Source organism: Rana temporaria, chromosome 2, assembly GCF_905171775.1.
Source record: "Rana temporaria chromosome 2, aRanTem1.1, whole genome shotgun sequence".
Classification (NCBI taxonomy): Eukaryota; Metazoa; Chordata; class Amphibia; order Anura; family Ranidae; genus Rana; species Rana temporaria.
Window position 1 is genome coordinate 213,749,247 of NC_053490.1, and position 20,771 is coordinate 213,770,017.

A 20,771-nucleotide genomic window follows, 5' to 3' on the forward strand; every position below is an offset into this window, starting at 1 on the left:
CGAGTAATACCAAACGGTACCAAAAGCAGTCATAAAAACATGTAGCTAAGTATGATACTGGTATAAAAATGTGTACAATGATACCACTGCTGAATCCAGATGAGGAGAGGTTAACATCAATCCGTCGGCATGTAGATGTCCCATGAAGGGAACTATCACAACTCCCAGTGGATGGTTGTAGAATCCCAGGTTGATAGAGGGAAGTGATAGAGGGAAGTGTAACAGCCCTTGCATGTGGCAGATAGTAAGGTCCCGCCGGCATGCAGATATGAAGGCACAGCAAAGGAGCCCTTCAGATGGACATGGCAAGCTCGCCGGTGTCTGTGACGTTACCGGACCTCCGACAGAACTCCCTGAAGGCCCAGAAGCCGGCGGAGGGGTGAGTACCAATCAAAATAATTGTAATCGATCAAAAATATTTTGATCGATCAAAAAAATTAAAGATTAATCGATTAATTAAAAGTTAATTTGCACAGCCCTAAAATAAAATAAGCATTTTTTCTCTCTGCTCATTTTTTAATGTACACTTAAAAATGCCATACGCTCCTAAACACCGTATTTATGAGCGTTAAGTATTTTTTTCTGCATGAAAACTCCTCTCAAAAATGCAATTCTGAAGGGTTTTTTTTCTGCCTCTAAACATTCCTCTGAAAATATACCTGTAAACTCCCTAATGTGCATGGACACATAGGCTAACATAGAGCCGCTTCTACAGACAGGAGAAAAAAATAAACGCATATTCACACACTTTACAATTTTTGTATTAAACAAACACATTTAATAATTTATTGATTAATACATAGCTGTATTCATTGGTATCATTTGTAGCTCAGCTTCAGGAAATTTCAGCTGATTTGTCAGACAGATTAATCATTTTTCTTCAAAACATTTTATTTTGCACACATTAACCACTTTAATATAGGGCATTTTCACCCCCTTTTTGCCCAGGCCAATTTTTCGTTTTCAGCGCTGTCGCACTTTGAACAACAATTGCGCGGTCATGCAACACTGTACCCAAATGAGAATTTTTCCCACAAACAGAGCTTTCTTTTGGTGGTATTTGATCGCCTCTGCGGTTCTTATTTTTTGCGCTATAAACAAAAGAGCGATACGTTTGAAAAAAATAAAACACAATATTAGGGGATAGATCTATGGCATTTTTCTTATAATGATGCGATTTTTATCATGACTGACATTGCGGCGGATATATCGGACACTTTTAACACTATTTTTGGACCATTCACATTTATATAGTGATCAGTGCTATAAAAATGCACCGATTACTGTGTAAATGTCACTGGCAGGGAAGGGGTTAACACTAGGGGGCGATCAAGGGGTTAAATGTATTTCTTAGGGAGTGATGCCAACTGTGGGGGGAGGGGACTCACAAGGGGAGGAGACCGATCAGTGTTCTGTACTGGGAACACATCGTCTCCTCTCACCTGACTGGATGTGGATCTGTGTGTTTACACAGGGTTTGACAAATTTGCTTTGGTTAGAGCGAGAGCAATAATTCTAGCTCTAGACCTCCTCTGTAACTCAAAACATGCAACCTGTAGATTTTTTTAAACGTCGCCTATGGAGCATTTAAAGGGTAAAACTTTGTCGGCATTCCACAAACAGACACAATTTTGAAGCGTGACATGTTGGGTAACAATTTACTCGGCGTAACATTATCCTTTACAATATAAAAAAAAATTGGGATAACTTTGCTGTTTTAATTTAAAAAAGTGTATTTTTTTCCCAAAAAAGTGCGCTTGTAAGACCGCTGCGCAAATACGGTGTGACAGAAAGTGTTGCAACGATCGCCATTTTATTCTCTAGGGTGTTAGAATAAAAAATATATATAATGTTTGGGGGTTCTAATTAGAGGGAAGAAGATGGCAGTGAAAATAGTGAAAAATTACACACATAATTGCTGCAATGCCAATGCAATGTAATGCCAATGGCCACCACCAGATGGCGCCAGCTCACAGAGGCTTCCGAAGAGCTTGGGACTTCACAAGGCCGCAAAGCCGCGGCCTCAATTACAGGCCGTCAAGGACCTGCCGCGATCGCGCAGCGGGGGAGGTGGGGCCTGTACCTCCGTGCGCCCCCAACTCCCCCGCCGCGGCCTCAATTACTGGGGGCACCAGGTCACAATTTCTTGTCGCCAATGCGACCTGGTGCCTGGACATTGTTGACCCCCGGTTTACACGCATCGGCTCCCGAGTGACACGGTGGGCGGGGCACGCCCCCTAGATGACCGGGAAGCCCAGGACGTCATATGACACCCGCCCAGGATGGGAAATCCATTATGGCTGGGATGGGAAGTGCTTAAAGCAGGGGTTCACCCTAAAAAAAAAAATCTAACATTACATTAAGCTCCATTCTGACATTGACTGTACGCTGATCTTTTTTTTTTTTTTTTGCCGAACATACCGTTATATCTTTATCCCCCCCCCCCCCGCTTCCAGGTATGAATCCCGTGGGAGTGGGCGTTCCTATGCACAGGCTAATTGATTGACGTATGACATAAGCTTCCCCCCGGCGCATATGGCCGCGTCACGAGTTGCCGAAAGAAGTCGAACGTCGGTGCGCAGGCGCCGTATAGAGCCGACTCGCAGTCCGGCTTCTTTCAGCAACTCGTGACTCGGCCGTATGCGCCGGGGGGAAGCTTATGTCATACGTCAATCAATTAGCCTGTGCATAGGAACGCCCACTCCCGCGGGATTCATACCCGGAAGCCGGGGGGGAAAATAAAGATAACGGTATGTACGGCAAAAAAAAAAAAAAAAATAGATCAGCGTACAGTCAATGTCAGAATGGAGCTTAATTTAATGTTAGAATTTTTTTTTAGGGTGAACCGCCGCTTTAAAATGCACATTACATGCCTGAAGATTAGTTAAAAGATAAATTCACCTTGTTTTTACACTGTAGCGTGTAAAGCATTGTACCCGTGAGCAACAGCTCCAGGATGGATATCGCTGCGACAGATGTGAGCAGGTTGTCCTTCTGGAAGCTCCCATTAGAGATCTGAAGCAGCAAATTGCAACACTGGGCAGAACTGACAACCTTGAAAAGGGGCCCTCTGCTCACTGAGCAGGTGGTTAGTAAAGTTAATGAAGAGGGTGAAGCGATAACTCAGGATTATCAGGTAGGAAGATGGGATAATGTAGTTAGGGTTATATGGACACTTACCTGTCTTGGGCGCCCTGCGATGTCGCACCCAAAGCTGATCTATCCCTTGGCTCTCCAGTGGAGGTGCCGCCATCTTCGGTAAGGGAATCACTTCCCTGGTTCCCTACTGTGCATGCACGAGTCGTTTTGCGCGATCCCACTGGTCCTTGCAGTTTTCCGGGACCTGTGCGTCTCCCAGAAGAAAGCGAGGGGGGGGGGGCGGAGGAGGTGCCGAACGTGGCGTAGGTCTCCATGGCAACCTATGCCCAAAAATGGGAGCAAATACCTGAATTTAATCTGCTCCCCCCTCCCCCTGAAATGTGCCAAATGTGGCACCCGGAGGGGGGGGGGGGGTTGTTTGAGTTTCCGAAAAGGAGAAGTTCCATTTTTGGGTGGAACTTTGCTTTAAAGCGGAGTTCCAGCATTTTTTTTTATGTTTATTAAAAGTTAGCAGCTACAAAAAGCATAGCTGCTGGCTTTTAATAAACATACACTTACATGCTCCACTGTCCAGCGACGCTCCTCTCTTCCCCCCCACCCCTCCGCTGGCGCCTCCATCCTAACTGTGGGCACCCGGCCGTGACAGCTTTTGTCTTCACGGGGCAGGCACTCACTGCGCATGTGCGAGCGGCGCTACCTGATTGGACAGGTCGATCGCCTGGGACCTGTCACATGTCCCAGGCGACTGCCTACAGGGAGGGGCCGCCATAGGCGATATGACGTATCGCCTAAGCGGTCCCTAGGCGGAAGGAGGAAGTACTCCTCCTGAAACCCCCACTCCCCCCCCCCCCCCCCCCAAAAAAAATTACATGCCAAATGTGGCATGTAAGGGGGCGAGGACTGGTTTAAATGAAAGTTCCACTTTTGGGCGGAACTCTGCTTTAAGGTTAAAAAAAACTGCCTTTAGAACAATTTTTACCTTCCGTATGTATGACAAAAAAAAAAAAGTATAAGTATATCACTTTTTTCACCAGACAATAGTCAACTGGACAAGTAGAGGGGTGAATCTATCTAGCTGGGACACAGACAGCATTGAGGAAGATCTGACCTTTTATCGTTCAGCCCTGGTTCACACTGACAGCAAGTTCAGCTAAACTTGTCAGTCCCGACTTCAGGGGCAATTTTAGAGACATCTGTGCGGGTTGCACCCCAAAATATCGCACCCCAAAGTCGCCAAAAGTAGTACAGATTCAGACGGTGCCATTGCCAGCAATTAGGCATGCAATTTGACGTATAAAATCGCATGCCAAATCACTCCAATGTGAAGCAGGGCTCAAGTCTACATACAAACATTTTCTATTCGTTTTTCGATAGAGGGGACTTTAAATTAGTAATTTGCCCATAAAGATGACTTTGTGCAGACATTCAAAAGCCTGAGACTGCTGCTGGGTGCCACCATCCTAGATGTGATTTTAGCAGCCCTCAGAACTGCCTTTTTATTTTTCGTACCATACTGGCATGTACATTAATTTGTTTTATAACAAAGTAAGGAAAACGTTTTTTTTTTCCATTCAATAGTAAAAAATCTAGTGGTTCTGAAAAGATATTTATGTCCTAAAAAACAAACAAACTAAACAACTGTGTTGCATGACCGAGTAATTGTTAACCACTTCAGATCCGCGCTATTGACAAAAGACATCTGCAGCGCGGACCTGAAGTGCCGGGTGGACGTCTTTGGACATCATTTAAAGTGCATTACCCGTGCGCGCCTCAGGGGGGCGCGCAGCGGGTAAACACTGGCCCGACGCATCGCTGAAGAGCCGATGCGTGTACCTGGCGGCCGCGATGTCCGCCGGGTACACGCGATCGTCGGTAACACAGCAGGGACGTGGAGCTCTGTGTGTAAACACAGAGCTCCACGTGCTGTCAGAGGAGAGGAGACCGATCTGTGTCCCTTGTACATAGGGACACAGCATCGGTCACCTCCCCCAGTCACCCCCTCCCCCCACACAGTTAGAACACACCCAGGATACACATTTAACCCCTTCCTCACCCCCTAGTGTTAACCCCTTCCCTGACAGTCACATTTATACAGTAATTAGTGCATTTTTATAGCACTGATCGCTGTATAAATGTGAATGGTCCCAAATTTGTGTCAAAAGTGTCCAATACGTCCGCCGCAATATCGCAGTCCCAATACGTATCGGCCTTAACTGAGAATTTTTTTTTTTTTTTTAAATTGGCATATTTATTATAGCAACAAGTAAAAAAAATATATATATTTTTTTAAATTGTCGCTCTATTTTTGTTTATAGCGCAAAAAATAAAAACCACAGAGGTGATCAAATACCACCAAAAGAAAGCTCTATTTGTGGGGAAAAAAGGGCGTCAATTTTGTTTGGGAGCCACGTCGCACGACCGCGCAATTGTCCGTTAAATCGACGCAGTGCCGGAAGCTGAAATTTCGCCTGGGCACGAAGGGGGTTTATGCGCCCAGTAAGCAAGTGGTTAAACTATTACAGCACTGAAAACGAAAGAATGGCCTGTAAGACTCTTTTCACACTGGCAGAGTTAGCCAGCGGATCTGCCCGCTCAGAATTTCATACTGCATCAAGGAACACTACACAGTACTACCAACCAAGAAATATGATAGCAGTTACCTCGTAGATAAAACAAAGAGCGTTTGAGCAATTTAAAATTCTGTAAAACAGGCTGGAAATCTCTTCAAATGTGTTTTGATGTGTCTTCACTCCAGCTGAATACATTTTAAATCATATAGTATGTAGTAGTGGTACTAAGCAAGATAAACATTCGGAGATGTGTTGACACCAGTAAAACTAGTTGGTATGACAGCACAGCTTGTCACTGAATGTGCAGCACATCTGCTCAATACACGGATCTAAGAGAGAATATGAAACTCTTTAAGAAAGTCAATTCAGCAAACGGCACATGAAAAAACTTTTTTAGAAACATAACAAAAGCCAGTAAATATTTGCGGGCATGGTCCAGAATGATTTTTACTCGGTAAGTCCGATATTGCTTTATAACACCTTCTCAGGCTGCCTGCAGCTTTCGGCTTTCCTTGGCAGTAATAAACAGCATGACCAGGATAACACGAAACTGGACAGAATATCAAAATCCCACTTAATGTGGACTTGTCAATAATAGAAATTCTGGCACTTATCCCAGCAACAGTATCTGTGGGGAGAAGCACTCACTTTAATTTCAAGCCATTTACAGAGTGACCTTCCTTTATTTTCTAACAGCAAAGCCTTTCTTTTACAGGAAACTTCTGTCATGATAACCTTAAAGTAAACCTGTCATACACCTAACAGTGATGGCGAACCTTGGCACCCCAGATGTTTTGGAACTACATTTCCCATGATGCTCATGCACTCTGCAGTGTAGGTGAGCATCATGGGAAATGTAGTTCCAAAACATCTGGGGTGCCAAGGTTCGCCATCACTGACCTAGAAAATTCAACCTGGCCATAAACGAATAGCAGGGCAAAGCAACAGGTTCTCTTTAACCTCCCCAACAGCATATACTCACCCTTCCTTTGCTCACTCAATACTCAATTCAGCTGATGGCAAAAAATATACCCAGTACTTCTGCATATGGAGGAACATGCGAGTCGTGACTCACTCCATGTGACAGCATGTGGCCAATCGCCAAGCACCAGAACTGTCACAGAATCCATAGCGCTGTGTAAGCTTTACCTTGAGTGACTTTGATCCTTCCCAGGGCAGCCTCTTCTGCTTCTAACACCAGAATAGAGAAGCTACAGCAAAGCAAATACTGGCATGTGGTTAAAGGGTCACTAAAGGAAAAAACATTTTTTGCTGAAATGACTGTTTACAGGGTATAGAGACATAAAAGTTACCTGATTCCTTTTAAAAATGATTACAAATAGATAAAAATCAATCATATAATGTGCCTGCAGGTTAGTTTCACTTTTAAACTGGTTTCATGTCCCTGTGAACTAGAGAGACACACAGAACAAAAACAAACAAATCCAGGGCAGTGTTTTGTTTTTAAAATGAATCTGATTGGTTCTGTTAAGTTTTAGACATACAGTAATGACAGCTTAGACCACCGTGAAAAGCTCCCAGTACTGTGGTTATAAGGAAACAGACAACCAGGAAGTGTGGAGATCACAACAGAATTACAGCAACTTCAAAGCAAAAATGAACAATAAGGACATGAAACCAGTACTGCAGTAAGGTAAAGGAAGCTATTTAGCTAAAAATAAAAAAATTCCTTTAGTGATCCTTTAAGTGTGCACCTATGCCTTGTCCTGAAGGCATGCCCAAAAATCATTCTCCATTCCATTACACTACCACCAGCCTCCACTGTTCAAGCAAAATGACGAAGACTCCCCAGACAGTTCATCAGCTTTAATGTTTTTGTGCCCAAAGTAGCCATACTTTCTTGTTCCTAAAGACTTACACTTAGTCGAAATAAATAAATAATAATAAAAAAATAAAAAAATCAGAACAAGGGACACGATTTACTATTAATGAGCTTTGTCCCTTGTGCTGATGGCTTCTGGTTTTACTGAAATCTTCCTCATCCTGGTCACCCTCCCCATCATAATCTTTCAGTTCTGAGCTGTCATTTGCACTAATCAACAGTGTCCTACGATGCCTGTCCATTCTTGCACAGCTCCTCCATTCATAAAAGCCACACTACAGATTCTATGAATGAAGAGTGATGAATGTAAAGGGTGCACCTTTCATTTATCCATCTGTCCTTCGTGCATAGAAGCTGTAGTATGGCTATGTATGGAGGGTGGTGGTAAGGTGAGGCACACTTGAGTGCAAATGACAGCTCTCTCAGCTTAAAAAAGTGGTTGTAAAAGGTTTTTGTTTTTAATAAAACATGTATACTTACCTCCACTGTGCAAGGGTTTTGCACAGAGTGGCCCTGTATATGTTACATATATTTGAAATATATGCCTCAGGCTGGGTTCACACTGGTACGACAAACACTCCGACATTGGGAACTCATGTCGCATGATGTGTATGAAAATTAATATTTCCCTATGAAAGCTGTCTTAACTGGTCCGACACAAGTTGGTCTGACTTTGAAAATGCTCCCTGTACTACTTTGGTCCAACTTTGATCCTACCTCAGCCCATTGAATATCATTGAAGTCGGATCAAAGTAGGATCCTTGTCCTTACCATCCGACTTGTGACATCCGACATGGTAATTACAGCAGCAGTAAAAGGAATTTATCTCACACTGGGATTGTTTTGATTGGTCAAAGGACAAGTCAGACTATCACAAAGTAGTATAATGTTAATTCAAGTCGGATGGATGTCGGATCAATGTAGGACTGATGTCGCAGAGCAAAGTAGGATGAAAGTCGTATCACTGTCGTGTAGTATCAGTGTGAACCCAGCTTCCTCCAGCTTTCTGTCCATACCTTTGTTAGAATGCTGGAGGAAGAATCAGTGGATTACTACACTTGTAGTCCATTGATAATGACATGCGTGTCTTCCGCGGTGACAGATGTGACTTGTGATTTATTCAGTCACAGATAAATTATGCGGATATGTGGGCAGCGCACACCAGTAATGCAAGAAGTTATAAGAGCTGTTGTGGACTTCCAGTCAACTTGAATAAGTCAGACTATGCCCATCAACCCACTTTATTAGTAAGGTGTCTCTCCTTCCACAGTAACGTTTTGTAAATTCTGGGTTATTCTAAAACCCTCAGGTGGTTTGTTTTAAACCCTATCAGTGTACTACTGGCTATGACTTTAGGGCCAAGCTCCTGCCCCAGGTCTTTTGCAAACTAAAAAAATCCTGAATATGTTTTCCAGTCCCTGCTGAAAAAAACCTCCACACAACATGTTACTACCACCAACTTTCACCATAGGGAATGTTTTCATAGGATTATGAGCAGTGTTGGCTTTTCATCACATAATGCATTTTAAGCGAAGATTCAGCGTCATCAAACCAGAGAATCTTCTTTCACAGTGTCTACCACAAGGTTTCCCAACTAATGCCGCGTACACACCATCACTTTATGTGATGGAAAAAAACGACGTTTTCTGTGAAGTAAAAAACGATGTTTTTGAAACTTCAATTTTCAAAAACGATGTTGCCTACACACCATCGTTTTTTCACAATGCTCTAGCAAAGCGAGGTTACATTCACCACGTTTTTCCATTGAAGCTCGCTTCATAAGTAGCTTCTGGGCATGCGCGGGTGTAAAAACGTTGTTTTAAACGTTGTTTTTTGCTACACACGGTCAATTTCTGTGAAGTAAAAAACAACGTTTTGAAAAACGACACATAAAATTGAAGCATGCTTCATTTTTTTTTGTCGTTTTTCAGAAGACATAAAACGACGTTTTCCCCCACACACGGTCATTTAAAGTGACGTTTTTAAAAACGTCGTTTTTTTTCATCACATAAAGTGATGTGTGTATGCGGCATAAGGTTCCTCCAGAGGTTGCTTGAGCAATTTCTGCCTCTCAGATAAGTTCCCACTGACACCAATGATCTTTTTAGCCATCTATAAGGGGGTAATACTTCCCATTGACCAACACACCCTCGGCCCTCCAGCTGTTTTGAAACTACAAGTCCCATGAGACATTGCAAGACCTTGACAATCACAGGCATGACTTCTAGAGGCAGAGGCATGATGGGATTTATAGTTTCACCACAGCTGGAGGGCAGAGTCATTTTTAACAGGTAAAACCCGAGACTGGAAAGTTATTTCAGGGGTTCCTCTGTGTTGAGAAATGCTGGTCTCTCTCATACATTTTGCCAAAGTTTTTACAGCATTTATGTTTTATTTTCATGACTTTTTCCGAGATATATGTATGTATGTATGTATGTATGTGATAGATAGAGATATCTATCTATCTATCTATCTATCTATCTATCTATCTATCTATCCACACACACACACACACACACACACACACACACACATACATACATACATATATATATATATATATATATATATATATATATATATATATATATATATATATATATATATATACACACATACACATACACACACACACACACACAGTACAGACCAAAAGTTTGGACACACCTTCTCATTCAAAGAGTTTTCTTTATTTTCATGACTCTGAAAATTGTAGATTCACACTGAAGGCATCAAAACTATGAATTAACACATGTGGAATTATATATAACAAAAAAGTGTGAAACAACTGAAAATATATTTCATATTCTAGGTTTGCTTTGTGCCATTTTCAAGCAATTTTTTAAATGATGGATTTAATTGTACTCTGGGGGATGATCACATTTTTGGACCTTTGAACACAATACTGATTGGTGTTTCATTAGAACTCAGACTTGTTTTGATAGCTTCTTGGTCTTCCTGATGCTGTTTGTTTAGACAAATTGTATCCTGTAACAAACTGAGGTTTTCCAGAAACAGGTGTATTTATTCTGAGATCATATGACACTAATTGCATACTGGAAGACCCCCTCAAACTAATTATGTGACTTTTATAAGGTAACTTGGTTGCACCAGACCTGATTTAAGAAATCACAGCAAAGGGGTAAATGCAATCAAGACATTACAGCTTTTCTAAATAATCTGGAAAAATGTGGCGATTTTTTAGGTCAGGTCGGGTTCCTTATAAAGCCAATCTTCTCTCATTTTCTACACACTCCATCTGAAGCTAAAATAATACAATTGGGTTGATTTACAAAAGGCAAATCCACTTTTCACTACAAGTGCGCAGCAAGTGCAGTCACTTTAGATCTCAGTGGAAGATCTGAAATGTGGGGAAGCTCTGCTGATTTTATAATCCAATCATGTACAAGCAAAAAATGCTGTTTTTTATTTTCCATGCATGTCCCCCTCAGATCTACAGCGACTGTACTTCCAAGTGCACTTGTAGTGCAAAGTGCATTTGCCTTTAGTAAATAAACCCCCAATGTCACACTTTTTCCCAAATCACAAGAAGGTGCGTTAGTTATATAGGTGTGGTGAGGTGCCATACATACACAATAATGGAATTCATCTCATCATGCATTGTCAAGCAACATATCACACAGGTGTGAACGAAGACTTGGAATTGAAGCTCCTTCATTTTTTGCTATGCAGTCAGGCTACCTGAGAAGTGTTGATGATAGAAGCACTGAGCAAGGGAAGTGTCGGCAGACCACTGTGATCCGAGTATGACAACTTTTAGAGCACCAAGCATACACACTGAGTAAACATAAAAAACAACATCATATTCTTGACTTGTTATTATTTAGCCTGACTGCATAACTAGCAGCAAAAAACATGCGTTTTTAATTGGGCTTCCATCAGATACAACATCTATGGCACCATGGGACTTCACAGATCTTACAAGTCTCCATGTAGACATTTGCTATACAATATCTGGCTTTTGATAGGAACATACATAACATGACCTTTGCCTGATCTACCCAATAACTGATTCTAGGTCTATAGGCACTACCTGCACTCTTGGGAGAGGAATTGATGAGTTGGAATAGATCTTTAAAGCGGAATTAAACTCAAAACCAAAAATGTAACATACTGCAGCTTACCAATCCTTAGATGTGATGACTGCATTTGTTTTCCTTTTCAGGCTTTTTTCTCTTCTGTTTTTACCTGGTGATCCAGCCAATAACACACTTACTGTAATCAGAGTGCCTACGCTCTGGGTGGAAGAGCAACAGAGTCACCTTTGGACAGCAGCATTGTCAGTTTGAGGGGAGTGTAGTGTTAGAGGCACTAGGAGATTCAAAGTGTTACTGAATCCACAACAGTAAAATCAGTGTGTATATGCAGTAAAGCATGCTTATTATACTTACTGTGGAACCTAAGTGGCTAACCCTCTCCATTGTGTAAGAAGGCAGTTTGATCCTGTCTTCTCTGATCCTCCCCTTCCACTGACTCCAGAACATGCCCAGATAAGACAGAGCCTTAGGAGTCAGGCTGAACATGCTCAGTATGGCGTGCATTGTTAGAGAGTTTTTTTTCTTGGGAGTGCATGTGATCATCACAAGGCCAATCAGCACTGCCCAGCAAGAAGTTCATGAGTCCTGCATCCTGATAAAACAGCTCAGTGCAGTGTGACAACTCCTCCTACAAGCTTAACCACTTAAGACCCGGACCATTATCCAGGTTAAGGACCTTGCCCCTTTTTGCGATTCGGCACTGCGTCGCTTTAACTGACAATTGCGCGGTCGTGCGACGTGGCTCCCAAACAAAATTGGCGTCCTTTATTTCCCACAAATAGAGCTTTCTTTTGGTGGGATTTGATCACCTCTGCGGTTTTTATTTTTTGTGCTATAAACAAAAATAGAGACAATTTTGAAAAAAAAAATAATATTTTTTACTTTTTGCTATAATAAATATATAATAAATATCCCCCCCCCCCCCAAAAAAATTATATATATATATATATATATATATATATATATATATATATAAATTCACCTCAGTTTAGGCCGATACGTATTCTTCTATTTTTGGTAAAAAAAAAAACACGCAATAAGCGTTTATCGATTGGTTGGTTTGCGCGAAATTTATAGCGTTTACAAAATAGGGGATAGTTATTTTGCATTTTTATTAATAATTTTTTTTTACTACTAATGGCGGCGATTTTTTTCGTGACTGCGACATTATGGTGGACACATCGGACAATTTTGACGCATTTTTGGGACCACTGTCATTTTTACAGCAAAAAGTGCTATAGCAAAAGCACTGATTACTGTGAAAATGACAATTGCAGTTTAGGAGTTAACCACTAGGGGGCACTGTAGGGGTTAAGTGTGACCTCATATGTGTTTCTAACTGTAGGGGGGCGGGGCTGGACGTGTGACGTCAGTGATCGTCTTCCCCTATATCACGGAACAGACGATCACTGCCACAATGAAGAACAGGGAAGGTGTGTTTACACACACCTCTCCCCAATCTTCAGCTCCAGTGACCGATCACAGGACACCGGCGGCGATAGGGTCCCGCGGTCTCGGAGCTCGCGACCCTACGGCTGGGCCTCAAAGAGACACGTACAGGTATGCGATTGTGCCCCACTGTGCCATTCTGCCAACTTATATCGTCGGTAGGGGGACCTTAACCACTTCCATACAGGGCATTTTCACCCCCTTCCTGCCCAGACCAATTTTTAGTTTTCAGCGCTGTTGCACTTTGAATGACAATTGCGCGGTCGTGCGACGTGGCTCCCAAACAAAATTGTCACCCTTTTCTTCCCACAAATAGAGCTTTCTTTTGGTGGTATTTGATCACCTCTGCGGTTTTTATTTTTTGCGCTATAAACAAAAGAAGAGCGACAATTTTGAAAAAAAACACAATATTTTTTTATTTAATAAATATCATATATTTTTTTTAAAAAACATTTTTTTTCCTCAGTTTAGACCGATACTTATTCTACATATTTTTGGTAAAAAAAACAAAAAACGCAATAAGCGTATTTGATCGGTTTGCGCAAAAGTTCAAGTGTCTAAAAAATAGGGAATAGAATTATGGCATTTTTTTTTTTTTTTTTTTTTACTAGTAATGGCGGCGATCTGCGTTTTTTTTTTTTTTTATTGTGACTTTGCGGTGGACATATCGGACACTTTTGACACATTTTTGGGGCCATTCACATTTACACAGCGATTAGTGCTATAAAACTGCACTGATTACTGTGTAAATGTGACTGGCAGAGAAGGGGTTAACACTAGGAGGCGCTGAAGGGGTTAAATATGTTCCCTAAAGTGTGTTCTAACTGTTAGGGGGAGGGGGACCGACTGGGGGGAGGAGATCGATGTGTGTTCCTCTGTACTGGGAACACACATCAGTCTCCTCACCGCTGACAGGACATGGATCTGTGTGTTTACACACACAGATCCATGGTCCTGCCGTGATTGCGGGTAATCGCAGGTGCCCGGCGGACATCGTGGCCGCCGGGCACGCGCACCAGGTCCCGAGGAATGCGCCGTCGAGGGAGCGCGCGCGCCCCCTAGCGGCCGGAAAAGACAGGACGTCATATGACGTCCAGTCTGAAGGACGAGAGGTCCCTGCCGACGTCATTTTACAATGGCTCGGTGGGGAAGTGGTTAAAGTGGAGGTTCACCCAAAAAATCTATTTTTAACATTAGATTGAGGCTAATTTTACTAAGCAGAATCAGGTGTTTTTTTTTAAATCAATGCAGTACTTACCGTTTTAGAGATCGATGTTCTCCGCTTCTTCCGGGTATGGTCTGCGGGACTGGACGTTCCTATTTGATTGACAGCCTTCCGACGGTCGCATACATCGCGTCACGAGTTCCCGAAAGTAGCCGAACGTTGGTGCGCAGGTGCCGTATAGAGCCGCACCGACGTTCGGCAACTTGTGACGCGCTGTATGCGACCGTCGGAAGGCTGTCAATCAAATAGGAAAGCCCAGTCCCGAAGATCATACCCGGAAGCCACGGAGAACATCGATCTCTAAAACGGTAAGTACTGCATGGATTTAAAAAAAAAAAAAACACCCGATTCTGCTTAGTAAAATCAGCCTCAATCTAATGTTAAAAAATTTTTCGGGTGAACTCCCGCTTTAAGTGGTTAATCAGGAACTAATAGAAGTCACAAGACTGCTATATACTGCCAATGAGAAAAGGTATTTAGCTGTTTAGATTTACTATAATGATTGCATTTACAAGTTATGTGTACTGTGGGAGACCAGATATAGTGAATGCGCGGTCCTGGGTTTAGCAACGCTTTAAAAAGTACACTAACATATTGAAGCTTCAGTTTAAGTAGTTACAGCTTTGTTCCTTTTGAGATAAAAGGTTTAACATAAATAAAAGCTGATCACTGTAAGCACCCCTGTCCATGTTAAATGTTTTTTTTTTTTTAATCCTCTGCTACATCTGCAAGACAGCCTGCTCAGTTTAAAAACAGATTTACAGGCTAGATCACCAGGTAAAAAGAAGAGAAAGCCTAAAAAAGAAAACAAATGCAGCCATCACATCTAAGAATGGGAAAGCTGCAATATAATAGATTGTTTGCTTTTGTATTTCATGCTTCATTAAGCTGGCCATAGATGGATCAAAATGCAACCGGTTCAGCAGAATCAGGACACATTTTGATCCATCTATAGCCATTCCCGTTTGTGAGAAGTTGCAGGACAGACTTCTCACAGAGGAGTTAGTTTGAAAATGTGTATTTAAACATCCTGCCAGCGAAGGAATTCCCAATATCAGAATACAGTAAAGCTGGCTGCACACTATACAATATTTATACAATTTTCTTTAGATTTACCAAATCCATATAATATGAGGTCAAACCTAAACACTTTCAGTTTGTATGCAATCAGGCAGGCCCTTGAACTACATAGTTGAAGGTAAATATAAAGAAAGTTGAACAAAAATTGTATAATGTGTATCCAGTTATAGACAGCATGGAGAATTTCTCCGTCCGCCTCGCTTGTGTGGATGGACCTCAGTTTTTTGTTCGATCAGCCTGCTTGCTAATCGAACAAAAAAAAAACAAGCAAAAAAACCAAACAGATACATGTATGGCCAGCCTTACAGTTTCTGTGAGATAAGGCCAAACACATTGGCTTTTCCACTGAAATCAAGCATTTTTTGCCATAACAGTTCCACAATAATACAATAGCAAGATCTTTTAGCCATAAGGGGGTAGATCCACATACAAATACATCGGCGCAGTGTATGTGAGATACGCTACGCCGCTGTAACTTACTTTTTGCTGGTTCGAATCCCCAAAGAATTTGCGCCATAAGTTACGGCGGCGTAGTGTATCTCAAGTGGCATAACGGCGCGGAATTCAAATCGGCGATTAGGGGGCGCGTTTCATTTAAATGAATCGCGTCCCCACGCCGAATGAACTGCGCATGCGCCGTCCCTAAATTTCCCGCCGTGCAATGTGCTAAATGACGTCGCAAGGACGTCATTTTTTTTTTTAACATAGACGTGACTTACGTACATTCCGATTCATGGACGACTTACGCAAAAAAAAAAATTCAAATTAAACGCGGGAACGACGGCCATACTTAACATGGCAAATCTAACTATATGCGACGAAATACTAGCTTTAACTATACGCCGGAAAAAGCCGACTACAGACGGCGGAAAAAAATGCGCCAGCCACTCGTACGTTCGTGGATCGTCGGAAATAGCTAATTTGCACACCCAACGCGGAAAACGACGTGGACGCCGAAGTATTGCATCTTAGATCCGAAGGCGTACGAAGACGTACGCCTGTCGGATCTAACCCAGAAGCTGTAGTATCTTGGTTTGAGGATTCAAAACAACGATACGACGTGGGAAATTTGAAAGTACGCCGGCGTATCAGTAGATACACCGGCGTACTCGCTCTGTGGATCTACCCCACTATGTCCATAGTGATTGAAGGTATGTGCTGTCATTTCATTAATTGTCATTCTAAGGCTTTGGGCATTAACCCATCTATGCTTAAGGTGCACCTATCTACTAAAAAACTCCAGTGGCAGTAAAAGTAACAGCAATAGAAATACTAAGTCTACATTTCCACTATTGTGACCGCAAAGTCGTGCGATTTAGAGTTAGACTTTGAGTGCAGCTTTGATCCAACTTAACACTCTCTGGATCAAAATTGCATCAAAGTAGTGCAGGCACCTTTTCAAAGTTGCATAGATTGGAACGGGGGCCATTGAAATCAATAGGCTGACATGGCATGCGACATTTGTGTGTCCAAAATCACATGACGAGTTGCACTAGTGGAAACGCAGACTTAAAGCGGGGGTTCACCCTAGAATAAATTTTTTATTTTTTTTTTCTATTCTATCATAAAATTCGGCATCGTAGCGCGAGCTACAGTATGCCGGTCTTACATTTTTTATCCCCGTACTCACTGTTTAATTCGACCTAGACGATTCCGTCTGCCCACGGGGAATGGGCGTTCCAATCCAGACGGAAAGTGATTGACGGCCGGCTCTGGCGCGTCACGCTTCTCCGGAAATAGCCGAAATAGGCTTGGCTCTTCACGGCGCCTGCGCATAGCCTGTGCGCAGGTGCCGTGAAGAGCCGAGACCTACTCCGGCTGTCTTCGGGGAGAGTGACGTGCCAGGGACGGCCGTCAATCATCCTCCCTCTCCATAGGCACGCCCATTCCCCGCGGGAGCCGAAATCTTTAATGTACGAGTACACAGTGAGTACGGGGGTAAAAAAATCGGGACAGGCATACTGTAGCTCGCGCTACAATGCCTGTCTCGATGGAAAAATGATGTAAGTGAGGGTGAACTACCGCTTTAAGGCGAAACTAACATCCACATATACCCATGCATTCCAGCCAAAGAAGCTGGTTTTTGGGAAACCGTTCAATTAATTGGTTTGTTCCAGCTTGAAGCAGCATCAGTCACCCTCCCAGCCAGTGTGTGTTAGTGCCAGATTGCCTGCCACCCTATCACAGTCCCACTATAAAAGTCACTGATCACCACCACTAAAGTATAGTGTCAATAGCTGTGTAAGTTCCAGTATATACTGTATACCATAGTTCAGGGCTCAAAATTTTAAGTCCTGAGCTACTAGCCAGAAATAAACAAAAATAAAAAATACTGTGCCATCTCATAAAGATTAATAATAAAGCCGCTAACACAGCAAAAGAGATCAAAAGTTGCTAGTAAAACATATGTGGAAAAAGTGTAGCGCTAAAAGTGAATCAATTGTGATAAAACAATCTAAATTGGATCGTGCAACACCACATGTGAACTAATGGTATTGGTGATAATTAAAGTCCATAAATCCTTGACTGGACAAATGAATTGAATCCAACTATGTTGAAAGACGTTCAATAACTGGATAAACAAACAAAATCCAACGGTGAGAAGTGAAAAGTCCACCACCACTTATGACAAGGGCCATATACCTACTAGGCCAATCAAGCTTTGTTAAAGATGATACACTGAAGAGGGTACACCATACACGTCTTGCGATTCAGTATTATTGAAAAAAGACAGTCTCAGATTTCCTCTCAGATCAGAGTTGTGCACTTCCTCCGGGAACACACAATGTACACTGTACAATGTACACAGCGCCCCCGATGTGACGACATTGGGGGCGCGCTGAACAGGTGAGTGTCCTTATTTTAAAAGTCAGCAGCTGCAGTATTTGTAGCTGCTGAAAAAACAAAAACGAAATAATCGGCGGCCCTCCGCTTTAAAGAATAATTCTTTTTCTGACACTTGCTGCTTACAAGTTAAAATCATTATTTTCTGCTCGAAAAATTACTTAGAACCCCACAACATTATAGATTTCTTTTAGCAGAGACCCTAGAGAATAAAATGGCGGATGTTGCAATATTTTATGTCACACTGTAGTTGCGCAGTGGTCTTTTAATCACAATTTTTGGGGAAAAATACACTTCAATACATTTAAAAAAATAAACAGTAGTTAGCTCAATTTTTTTGTATAATGTAGAAGATGATGTTACGCCGCAAGAATCGTGATCTTGATTCTAAGCAAAATAAAATTGCGATTGTCGTTTTAGCCAGAATCGTGCAGCTCTGATGTATATTATCACTGCTGTGTAAGGCCCCACTCACACCAGCACAGGAGTGCATTTTTTCATGCAACAGCCTGATGGGCAGCCGCAGTCCCAAAAAACAAACCTTCTACGCTTTTTTTATGCGGCGAGTGTCGTGTAACAAAACGCACATTCCCACATTACAATTCTTCGTGCCGCAAGCACAACATGCATGTGAATAGGGCCTTAAACCCCCAAAATAAACTGCTATTCTGCTTTGCAGACGTCAAGGACTAAGCATCATTCAATCCTTTCATACTTCCTGCTAAGACTAGCTCACATGTCAGTGTTTGTGCAGCTCATGACCTACCTTTCCATAGACGGCCACCTCGGGCCTCCAGGCACATATCCCCACTGAACGCAGCACCACCGCTAACCCACGACTTCTGCAAGCAGCGGCCATGCTGACAGCACAGGACCAGGAGTCATAACCCGGAAACAGAACATCCACCACATTCTCCCAGCTGACTGAGAGAGATAGAGGGCTTTCAGGATCGCACGATTACTTCCGGTGTCCTTGCAGCGTCCTGGCGGAAGTGAGGGTAATATGAAAGCTGTCTATGGGTTAGTAACCAGCACAGGGGAAGCGAAGGTGACATTCTCATTGTTATGTCCTGGCTATGTTGGTCATATAGCGCTGCTCTGTTTTATTTATGTATTCTTATACATCGATGTCTTTAGTTATATAAAAAATACAATCATCACCAGTATAATCATCATTCTGTTATATTTTACTGTCTAATAAAACCTTTCCCATAAAAAAAGCACATTGAAGATTTCGACCACAAAAAGTATGTAAGTTCCTAATAAGCAGGATTAAAAAGACTACAGTGGCCAATCTGATTTGTTTTGTTCATCTTTCTAGGTAATAAGAGAGATTGCTAAACCTGATCGCTATGGAGAAGTTGGAGAAAGCCCGCCTTCTGAATGTCAAGCTGCCTTAGATTTTTTTTATTTCTTTGCCTTTGGTTAGATTCTGTTGATACCTCCCGGGGACAATCTGGTAAAAATAAACTATACAGCATGTGAAGCACACTGCGACAAAACATGAGCATAACTAAACTGGGCTGGAAATTGGATGTGGCCTAAAGGAACAGTGTTGCCAACCTACCAGATTGAAATTTACTGGCACGACACCCGAAATTTACTGGCACAGCCACGTTTTTACTGACATTTCATAAAAGTTACTAAATTAAATATTTTTAGGTGCAAATTTCAGTATTTAGACTACAAACAAGTACGCTGGGCAAATAGCAATGTGATTTAAGGTAGATATTAAGGTAAAAAAACATATTTTTGTTATTTTCGATATAATAAGGGCAAATTATTTAGTCACATCACCCCCTGCCTCCCCCTCCTCTGCCACCAACACCCCCTGCCTTCACCCCACTCTGTGGTGCCACAATCTCCCCCTGCCTCCAATCTCCCTCTGCCTACAATCTCCCTTCAATCTCCCCCTGCCTCCAATTTCCCCCAGGCCCCCTGTCTCCAATAACCCCCTGCCTCCATCGTCCCCTGCCTCCATCCCCCTCTGCGGTGCCACCAACAACCCCTGTTTCCATCCCCCACCCTCTGCGGTGCCACCATCCCCCTCTGCGGTGCCACCAATACCCCCTGCCTCCAATCACCCCCTACCACTAACACCCCCTGCCTCCAATCTCCCCCTGCCTCCATTGCCCCCTGCCTCCATCCCTCTCTGTGGTGTCACCACAGCCACCATCACCCCCCTGCCTCCAATCTCCATGCACAGTTCCAAGCCGAAACGATCTCGGCTATTTTTACTGGCACATTCCCGCAACAACGGACATTTACGAAAGGGGGGAAAAAGTGCCCGTTTTTACAAACTGTCTGTAAAAATACGCATGGTTGGCAACACTGTAAAGGAACATAGTGAAATGTAGCCTAAATGTGACCATACACTATACAATCTAACTGTACAATCTCTGTTCAGTCTGCTTTAGACTTACCAAAAATTTGTGGACACATCTAAACAATCCCAACTGTCCCTGATTTCGAGGGGCCGTCCCTCATTCGAAGCAAAGTCCCTCTTTCCTCCTCATTTGTCCCCTTCCACTTCTGTGCTGGTGTGAATGGGGCCTTACACCTGTGCTGGTGTGAATGGGGCCTTACACAGCATTAGAGCTGCA

At 42.7% G+C, this 20,771-nt stretch overlaps 1 protein-coding gene across 1 annotated transcript in view; it reads right to left on the reverse strand.

Annotated features, from left to right (window-relative positions):
* Positions 1–19,086, reverse strand: part of MRPS9 (mitochondrial ribosomal protein S9) — a 112,421-nt gene extending 93,335 nt beyond the window's left edge. The window contains exon 1 of the mRNA XM_040336404.1: positions 18,935–19,086. Within this exon, the coding sequence (XP_040192338.1) occupies positions 18,935–19,027 (93 nt within the window). The 5' untranslated portion in view covers positions 19,028–19,086. The remainder of the gene's footprint in view (positions 1–18,934) is intronic.
* Between the last annotated feature and the right edge of the window lie 1,685 nt (positions 19,087–20,771).